This window comes from Abramis brama, assembly GCF_963993115.1.
Source record: "Abramis brama genome assembly, chromosome: 23".
Lineage (NCBI taxonomy): Eukaryota > Metazoa > Chordata > Actinopteri > Cypriniformes > Leuciscidae > Abramis > Abramis brama.
The window spans coordinates 18,037,235-18,047,104 of NC_139985.1; the positions used below are offsets into that span (position 1 = coordinate 18,037,235).

Here is a 9,870-nt window from a genome sequence, read left to right on the forward strand (position 1 = left end):
ATTGATGGCTACTTAAAGGTTTTTTTTTTTCTGATCTGAAAAACTATCCTATCTGTAACTCAAAAGACATAATATTGTCTGAACCGCGAGTTTTATGATCCGTTGCCCCCCAATAAATATTATGGTAAGTGCATTATGAAAGACAATCAATGAAAGTTATTTAGATGCAAATTAAGGCTGAAATTAGAAGCATGAATTTGAGAAATAAAATTATTTTTGGAAGAAAATGCACCACATACTTTTGTCAATGATATATAGCTAAAAGATTGTAAAAGCTTTCAGTTCACCCTGCCTAATTGTAGTTGAAAAGTCAAATTAAGCTTAATTAATGATATACTGTGACTGATCAAATAAACTACAGCATCGAGAATATAACTCCCATGTGTTTAGCAGCATTTTAAATTTTAGTCATAGTGTTATGGAAAAAAAACACACATACGAAATTATTGCTGACAGCACTTTTATTTTCAGAGACAGTTTTTTCTTTCACACAAAAACACAACAGTGAGTGTCTTTCAATGCTTTTAAACACTTGTTTCCTTGTTCTTTGTCATATCACAAATGATGTGTATGAACACTCGTTTTGAATTAAATGTGTGCATGTGTTTGAATACTGTCTCACAGAGCAGCATGCTCTGTGTTTAGTAAGTACGGTGTGAAGTGGTGGTGGTTTGCTTTATTTGGATTGTTGGTCCACCAGTTGAGATGGTGTGGGAACCACCTGATGAGCCAGAGTGAGATCCACCAGAGAAAGAGACAGATCCACCTGAAAGGCAAAAGAGTCATTAATGCTTAATGTAAAACATGCCTAAAACTGACCATACCACTATATACAAAGATAGATTTCAATTACCTGGTATTTGAGTCCTGGAAGAGTAGGAGGAAGAAAAAAAAGAATTAGTGAAGCCATTCCAGGACAAGATAATGTAACATGATCCATGCTTCACTGACTTTAACTCACATTAACTTTTATAAATAAATGACCTTACTTAATGTCCTGATTTTCCAGGAGGCTTCTGTAGGTGGCGATCTCCTGCTCAAGACGGCTCTTGATGTCCAACAACATGACATAATCTCGTCCCTGTTGCTCAATGCTAGCCCGCATTTCACACAGCTCGGCCTCCAACATGTTGATTTGGTTCTGGTAGCCTGCTAGCATACAGCTGTACCTGTTCTCTGTTTCTGCCAGTGAGTTCTCCAGTGCTCCCTTCTGTTTGAGTAATGAGAACAAGCACAAAGATCTTAATAAAGCATACTTGGCCATAAAACTGCCTTTGGTTCAGATAATGTATCTAATGTCTTTCACTTGTTTCTCACCATGCAGAGTTGCGACTGTAGCTCGATCTCCAGACCCTGCAGAGTGCGTCGCAGATCTGTGATCTGTGTCTTGGTTGTTTGGATGATTTCTGTGCTCTGGGTCACCTCTTTGGTCAATCCTGCCGTCTAAAAGAAAGACAGAAACACACAATATGAATTCAAGTACTGAATATCGTAATCTAAGATATATTGTTTTACCACAGTACCATAAGACACCAGCTGGAATATGCGGTTTATTATTCAGTAAACTCAGTTTTTCAGTATGTATAATGGTAAATTAGAATTCACAACAAGATAATTTAAAGAGACAGACAAGGTCTTACCTGTTTTTTAAACCAGTCTTCCTGTTCCCTGCGGTGTTTCTGTATGATGGTCTCGTAATGACAACGAATCTCGTCCAGAACCTTGTTCAGGTCTTGCTGAGGAGCAGCATCAACCTCTACATTCACTGTGCCTGTCAGCTGACACCTCAGTGCTGCCAGCTCCTGAAAACGTCATAATATAATATAATATAATATAATATAATATAATATAATATAATATAATATAATATAATATAATATAATATAATATAATATAATATAATATAATATAATATAATATAATAATAATAATAATAATAATAATAATTCATTACATTTATATAGCGCTTTTCTCGGCACTCAAAGCGCTTTACATAGAAGGGGGGATCTCCTCAACCACCACCAATGTGCAGCATCCACCTGGATGATGCGACGGCAGCCATATTGCGCCAGAACGCCCACCACACACCAGCTTACTGGTGGAGAGGAGACAGTGATGAAGCCAATCAGTATATATGGGGATGATTAGGAGGCCATGATGGACAGAGGCCAAGGGGCAAATTTGGCCAGGATGCCGGGGTTCCACCCCTACTCTTTCGAAAGACATCCTGGGATTTTTAATGACCACAGAGAGTCAGGACCTCGGTTTAACGTCTCATCCGAAGGACGGTGCTCTTTGACAGTATAGTGTCCCCGTCACTACACTGGGGCGTTAGGACCCACACAGACCACAGGGTGAGCGCCCCCTGCTGGCCTCACTAACACCTCTTCCAGCAGCAACCTGGTTTTTCTCAGGAGGTCTCCCATCCAGGTACTAACCAGGCTCAGCCCTGCTTAGCTTCAGTGGGCAACCAGTCTTAGGCTACAGGGTGACATATTAATATAATATAATATAATATAATATAATATAATATAATGGTCCAAACTTTCAGGATCAGTCATATATAGATGATTATGTCAGAAAGCTACTACAAACCTCCTGGTGGTTCTTCTTCATAAACTCCAGCTCTTCCTGCAAATTCTTGATCTGCATCTCTAGGTCGGCCTTTGCCCGGTGTGTCTGGTCCAGCAAGCGATTCAGGTTAGCGATGTCGGACTCCACGCACTGGCGCATCACCACCTCATGCTCATATCTGATTGGTGGAAAGGTCACACAGGGAATTAAACTCACTGATCAACGTTTAAACATGACGAGTATCATATATATACACACACTACCATACAAAATTTTGGGCTCGGTATGATTTTTTAAATGTTTTTGAAAGTCTCATGCTCACCAGTGCTGCATTTTTTGGATAAAAATACAGTAAAACAGTAATAATGTAAAATATTATTTCAAATGCAATTTTTTCCTGTGATGTCAAAGCTGAATATTCAGCATCATAACAGTCTTCAGTGTCACATGATCGTTCAGAAATCATTCTAATACACTGATTTGGTGCTCAAGACATATTCTTCTTCTTCTTCTTCTTATTATTATTATTATTATCAATGTTGAAAACAGTTGTGCTGCTTAATATTTTTTGTTGAAACTGTAATACATTACAAAAAAAAAAAAAAACCTTTATGACCCCAAACTTTTGAATGGCATAGATAAACACTGTGAAGCATTTTAGGCATCAACGTTATGTCTAAGTTAGTGGTCAACACTGTTTAACTTACTTCACCCTGAAGTCATCAGCAGCCAGTTTAGAGTTGTCGATCTGCAGGAGGATGTTGGCGTTGTGGATGGAAGCATTTTTAATCTGAAAGGTAGAATATTGATATATAAATTGTATTACATTAGAATGTATAAATCTGGAGCATTGCTGTAGATCATCAGAACCTGAAGTGATTATCTGCAGTCTGCTTTTCAGCTGCTGTATGCAAAGAAATGTCAGTACACTAGAATTTGCTATATGTGTCATTCATTTAGAGATCACTGTACCTTGTCCTTCAGGTCCTTGATGGTGTTCCAGTAGGCGCTGTAGTCCCTCTGTGCGATCGGCCCCTTCTTCTCATAGTACTCGCGGATCTGCCTCTCCAGAATGGCATTGGCAGCCTCCAGGGAGCGCACCTTCTCCAGGTAGGACGCCAGACGGTCGTTCAGGTTCTGCATGGTGGCCTTCTCATTCAGCTGGTAGTCATTTACAACGCAGCCTCCTGCAAATCCTCCACCAAATCCTCCACCAAATCCTCTGCCAGAACCGTATCCTCCGCCGTATCCTCCGCCGTATCCTCCGCCGTATCCTCCACCGCCTCCAATTCTGGAATGCAGCAAGGAGGAAGAGATGCGGGTGCTTCCACCATGACCACCTCCATGCACGCTGAAGGCTTTCTGTGGGAAGGCTGGCGAACAGCTCCGACTCTTGGTGACTATGGACTTTGAGGTCACAGTCTTGGGACCTTTGTAGGATGTCGTGCGAACAGAGACCGACATAGTTGGATGGATACGGAGATGAGATGAACCCAGAGAGGACACTGAAGGAAACCGTTAGAGTTGTCCTGGCTAGGATGGCACGTTTGAGCCCAGCTCTGACCTCTTATAGAGATGGAGATCCAGGGTGGCTCCAGCACTTTGTGGGTGGGTGAGGGAGGTAAGGTGTGTGTGGGAGATTGTGTTTGTGCCAGACCCAGCTGTCACCAACAGCAGAGTTGAAACTTAGTGTTCAGGCTCCACCCTGGTGAGGAAACTGCAAAAGAATTTTATACTCCTTAGATGTACTCACCCTCCAGACTACAATGGAGGGAGTACAATAAGACAACTAGGCTTTCGACACACAAGTTGTATACATGTGTGTGTGTTAATGAGCGTGTTTGTAAGTGTTTTGTGCCAGTGGAGGAAATCTCTTTGAGAGTTAGAGGTAGAAAAAGGAGGCTGAGCCGGGCAAGATTTTATAAATTCACCATTTTAATAATAATAAAGAAGGATTTAGCTGACAGGTAACTCCCTGAGGCGATGTGAGATCATCTGAGACAGTTTCACCACCCTTTTACAGGTCATACGGATCAGCCTGAGTACTTCAGCCCAGTTTGTTTATTATATTGTATTTAATTTTATTTTAGGCTATATTATTTTATTATTTTATTTAAGGCTGTTTTATGGTGCATGTGAGCTGGGGTGTAAAAAGTACTTAGAAATTGTACTGAACATGGGGTATTTACCTATGGGTACATTGTCAATATTTTTATCAAAGTATGAGTAAAAGTAAAAAAGTTTATACCTTTACATCATTTAGTTAAAACTAAAGAGTAAACTTTTTTTTTCTTTATAAATAACCCATGTGTGCATGTTTGTCTGTCTTGAGCATTTGGTTATAATTAAACACAATGCTTTAGGTAAAAACGGTGGGGAATAATGAGAAATATTGTCTTACATGGGAGAATTACAAAGTTGTGGTTAATAACATTTTATCATGTTTTTATTCATTTTAATTAATTTATTATTATTATTACATTTAACATATTTTTACTCAAATTTTGAGTCATTTGTTTTTGCATGAAACCGGTTGTTATTCCGGTTTCATGCACTAGATGTCGCTGTGAGCCACTAGATTCATTATCAGCGCTGATTCTCGCAGCTCTCGCCGGGTGCAGTGGCGCGCGCCTGTAATCCAAGATACTGGGAGGCTGAGGCTGGAGGAGTTTGGGCTCAGGGGTTCTGGACTGCAGTGGACTATGTCGTATGAATGGCTAGATTAAAATTATGTCTAGAAAACTTCAGCTATGTGGTTAAACGGTTATTGTGTGATTTTGTGTATTGTGCTAAAACAACCCGAGACATCAGTTTTTAATAAATACAATTTTGAAAACACTTTGACAATAAAAGTATTACAAAATATATTGTAAAAAGCTTCAGCTCACCATGCTTACCGTAGTCTAACAGTCTGCTTTCATAGGGCGCTATGAATAAATACTCTTAAAGTAATTGCATTATGAAAGGCAATTATAAAAGTTATGGAAAACTTAATTGGTTAAACAGCTGTGTGTTTTTTTTTTTTTTTGTGGTGTGTTGAATCAACCTGAAGCATAAATTTAAAAACATATAATTATGAAGAAAATATACCACTTCCATTTTTTAAAAAAAGTAACCAAGGAGATTTCAAAAAGCTTTAATTTACGCTGCATTATTGTAACCTAATCATTTGTTTTCATGCACTAGCTGTCGCTGTGAGCCACTAGGTTCAGTATCAGCGCTGATTCTCGCAGCTCTCGCCGGGTGCAGTGGCGCGCGCCTGTAATCCAAGATACTGGGAGGCTGAGGCTGGAGGATCGCTTGAGCTCAGGGGTTCTGGACTGAAGTGGACTGTGTCGATCGGGTGTCCGCACTAAGTTCGGTATTGATATGGTGCTCCTGGGGGAGCCCGGGACTACCAGGTCGTCTAAGGAGGGGTGAACCGGCCCAGGTCGGAGACGGAGCAGGTCAAAGTCCCCGTGCCGATCAGTAGTGGGATCGCTCCTGTGAATAGACACTGCAGTGCAGCCTGAGCGATACAGCGAGACTCTGACTTTTGTTATGCACAGTTATACCCAGTGTCTAATTAAAACAATTCATTATTTGTAATTATAGTCTTTCAAGATTTTAAATTAGATGTCAATATTTTGCATTTTTAATTATACATACTGTAGCGTCTGGACCAATCAGACACACACATATTATTCATTTATTTAATGAATAATCCAGCAAACTCACTCTCCCAAATAAGGCCTGTGAAACGTTCCCCAAATGAAGCTAAAACACTGGCAGGAAGCAGTGTCTTGTTACAGGACACACACTGAGATGGAGTTTTACGATCGAAAAGAATGTCCTGAGAGCTGTGACTCTCACTTAAATTCTTGCAGAGGAAGAGAAATAAAAATTATTTTAATCCTATATATATTCTATATATTACCACTTGATAAATGTGTAAACATGTATCTAATTTTCCCATCTCATGATTTTCCCTTTTATGTGGCGTTTGTATTCTTGTAAACTCAATTGGGTTAATGTTTCAGACTTTGCATATTATGGTTAACCAACATTATATGTGCGGCATGTTTGGTCTCTAAAAAATCCTATCTTCGTCTCCGATTTGTTAATTTACATTACATGTTGCTAACTTTGTGATGCATTATAAGAATCTTAAAGATTCTTTTCTTAAACACCCAATGAAAGTACATATTCAAATGCCCTGCTAGAACACAAAGGGTCTTAAAATTTCCCTCCAAAGGGGGCTCTTGCACCTCCAGAGGTTGTGCCATCTTCACGCTTTAAAGTCACTGATCAGCTTTTAGCTCTCTCTTACTCCTTTTCTGAAATGCTGACGTGAAGATGATGCTGAACTAGAAGCCTCCAAGGACCCACCAAGCTTGTGCCAGGCTGCGGCCTTGTCTTTCCATTCACCAAAGATACTCTGACTACCACTGGTTCTCTCTCATCAAGATCACATCAGCAAAGATCAACTGGAGCCTCAACAAATTGCATCAGGACATTTTAATTCAAATGGGCGAGACATGCAAGTATCAAACTTAGTCTCATTATTTGATACATTAAGTATCCTTACCCCTTTAAAGAAGGCCGTTTTAGAACTAAACTGATGGTTTGCTCAAGGCTGTTGATCTGCTGACAAACAATGATTTCAAACAATGCTATAATTTCTTGCTTTCCTGTATTCTGCTTCAGCTCTCTTTCCCTTGGTAAACTGTATGCATGTATGTGTGTGTATGTTAGAGTAGTTTAAGTGTTTAGACTAGTTAATAAAATCTTGTTCATGTCACACGTAAAGTTGTCCTTGTCTCAAGCTCATAACTGGAGTCACTAATCATTTAGATTTTTGCTACTGCTCTTAGTAGTACTGTAAATTAAGAAAGACATTTCCCATGCCTCGGAAATGTACATTTCTTAGAGTTAATAAACAATTAATCCTGAGTGTTCACGGGATAAACAGGCTAATTGATTGTAATATGAATTTACGACAGTAAGTTAATTATATTAACTGATCCAAATATTCATAATCAATTATAACCAGTTATTATTGATTATTAATATTTCATAGAGCTAATTTGCTACAATACTGTATATTTAACTAGATTCAGTATCAGCGCTGATTCTCGCAGCTCTCGCCGGGTGCAGTGGCGCGCGCCTGTAATCCAAGATACTGGGAGGCTGAGGCTGGAGGATCGCTTGAGCTCAGGGGTTCTGGACTGCAGTGGACTATGTCGATCGGGTGTCTGCACTAAGTTCGGTATCGATATGGTGCTCCTTGGGGAGCCCGGGACCACCAGGTCGTCTAAGGAGGGGTGAACCGGCCCAGGTCGGAGACGGAGCAGGTCAAAGTCCCCGTGCCGATCAGTAGTGGGATCGCGCCTGTGAATAGACACTGCAGTGCAGCCTGAGCGATACAGCGAGACTCTGACTTTTGTGTGCACAGTTATACCCAGTGTCTAATTAAAACAATTAATTATTTGTAATTATAGTCTTTCAAGATTTTAAATTAGATGTCAGTATTTTGCATTTATAATTATACATATGTTGCCCCCTGGTGGGGCGATGGCAGTGCTGACTACGCCACCCCTTGGACAAGACTGGTGAGAGCAAGGGGACTCTATTTTATAAAGAAGCACGCACAGGCTTGGTTTAGCAAAGTAAAAAGATACAATCTTCATTTTATCTTAGTTAAAAATGAGTCGCTTTAGGTTGTCAATAAATAACACACAAATCCATCATTTAACATAGGAATAAGCCATAGTTGGGTGGGCCACCGGAATATAAGCTTAACCAGGCCTAGGTTTCGATACCACACGTGAGCTAAGGCACACCACTTTAGAGTAAAACGAACACTAAAAACTCAGTTTACACACCACGGCAACCATACTCTTTGAGCTATTACAAAATATGCACACTTCACAGCATTACACTGCACACATTGGTTCCAAATAGGTGAAACACTCTAAGGAAACCAGGCTAGAACCCGGTGGGCTATCTATCCTATGGGCCCAATCCACACCAAGGCTATTAATAGGGAAGGGGGGGAAGACAAACAAAAAGAAGAAACCGCTAGCCGGTGGCCACAATCAGTTCACTAACACAAATCTCTTACAGCCCGCCGGCTAGTGGTAAAAGAAAAGAAAAAAAATCAATAGATCAATAAACAAAACAGAAAAGTGTCTAAAAAGCAGCACCTGCACATACATACACATTCAAACACATTTAAGAGAACAGCAGCCGACAATCAGATTGCGCCTAAGATTCATAATCAGTCAGTCTATTTACATATAGCTACTAAACACACACGCACACATGCCGAACACAAGACCCATAAATTAAATATTGGTATGTCCTAGACTTGTAGTCAAGACCGCCTAAACCGAGACCAAGACACTACCAAGACCAGAGGGTATCGAGACCAAGACAAGACCAAGACAGACCAAGTCGAGACCGGAGGGGAAAAAAAACAGTCTAGTGTTGAAGCTAAGCAATAACTTGTATGAATTCAAGAACAGCAGCATACTACGGTTCAGCCGCAGTTTACATTTAATACATATTAGACGGTATTACTTCAACTACACAGGCAGAACAATACAGAGACAGACCATGTCATGTGTGTGACTGTGAGCTCACTGTAAATGTTTTTGCAGACTGGGTGAGATCAACTATTCAAACACCTCCAACACCATCTTGCTCCTCCAACAACTGTCTAAAGAATGAGAAATATGTAACCAACTGAAATTATACTTAATGTGTAGATTAAATCGTAACATCAAATTAAAGATACACAATTATAAACTTGGATTAGGCCTAATGTTTAGTCAACACAACGGAGATATGCAGATGATATTTAAAAGACCATTTATTTAGTCTAACACCATCTTAAATACAATACTGTAATCAAACAACACACACACACACACACACACAGATATCAAAGACACAAATTAATCTAAACAAATGCAAAATACAAATACTAAATATTAATACATCAAAAACTGTACATCAAATTGTACATTAATAAGAATAAGAATTTATAAGATTCTGATATCTTGATGTCTGCAGTGGCATGTTATTATAACACACTGTCAATGAAATCAAACATGTTGTTCAGTGGTGCAAGAACCATAGAACACAGATACCATAGACAAAGAACAGATTGATAAACTAATACATCAAAAACTAGAATGAAAGGCATACTATATCATGTGCGCATTTGTGTGTTAAGTTTTCAGGGAGGAGTTGGGGGGGGGTGGGCAGCCATGTCAACTACACATAGGCAATTATACATATACCAAACAATTA

General features: G+C 39.6%; 1 protein-coding gene across 1 annotated transcript; it reads right to left on the reverse strand.

Annotated features, from left to right (window-relative positions):
- Nucleotides 1–234: 234 nt before the first annotated feature.
- Nucleotides 235–4,154, reverse strand: LOC311074721 (keratin, type I cytoskeletal 19-like). Its single transcript, XM_084101580.1, has 8 exons — nt 3,547–4,154; nt 3,282–3,364; nt 2,596–2,752; nt 1,641–1,802; nt 1,318–1,443; nt 990–1,210; nt 854–867; nt 235–766 (listed from the first exon to the last, which is right to left on the reverse strand). Exons 1-8 carry the CDS (start codon nt 4,036–4,038, stop codon nt 642–644), a joined length of 1,380 nt encoding a protein of 459 aa, XP_083957706.1. The 5' UTR covers nt 4,039–4,154; the 3' UTR covers nt 235–641.
- Between the last annotated feature and the right edge of the window lie 5,716 nt (nt 4,155–9,870).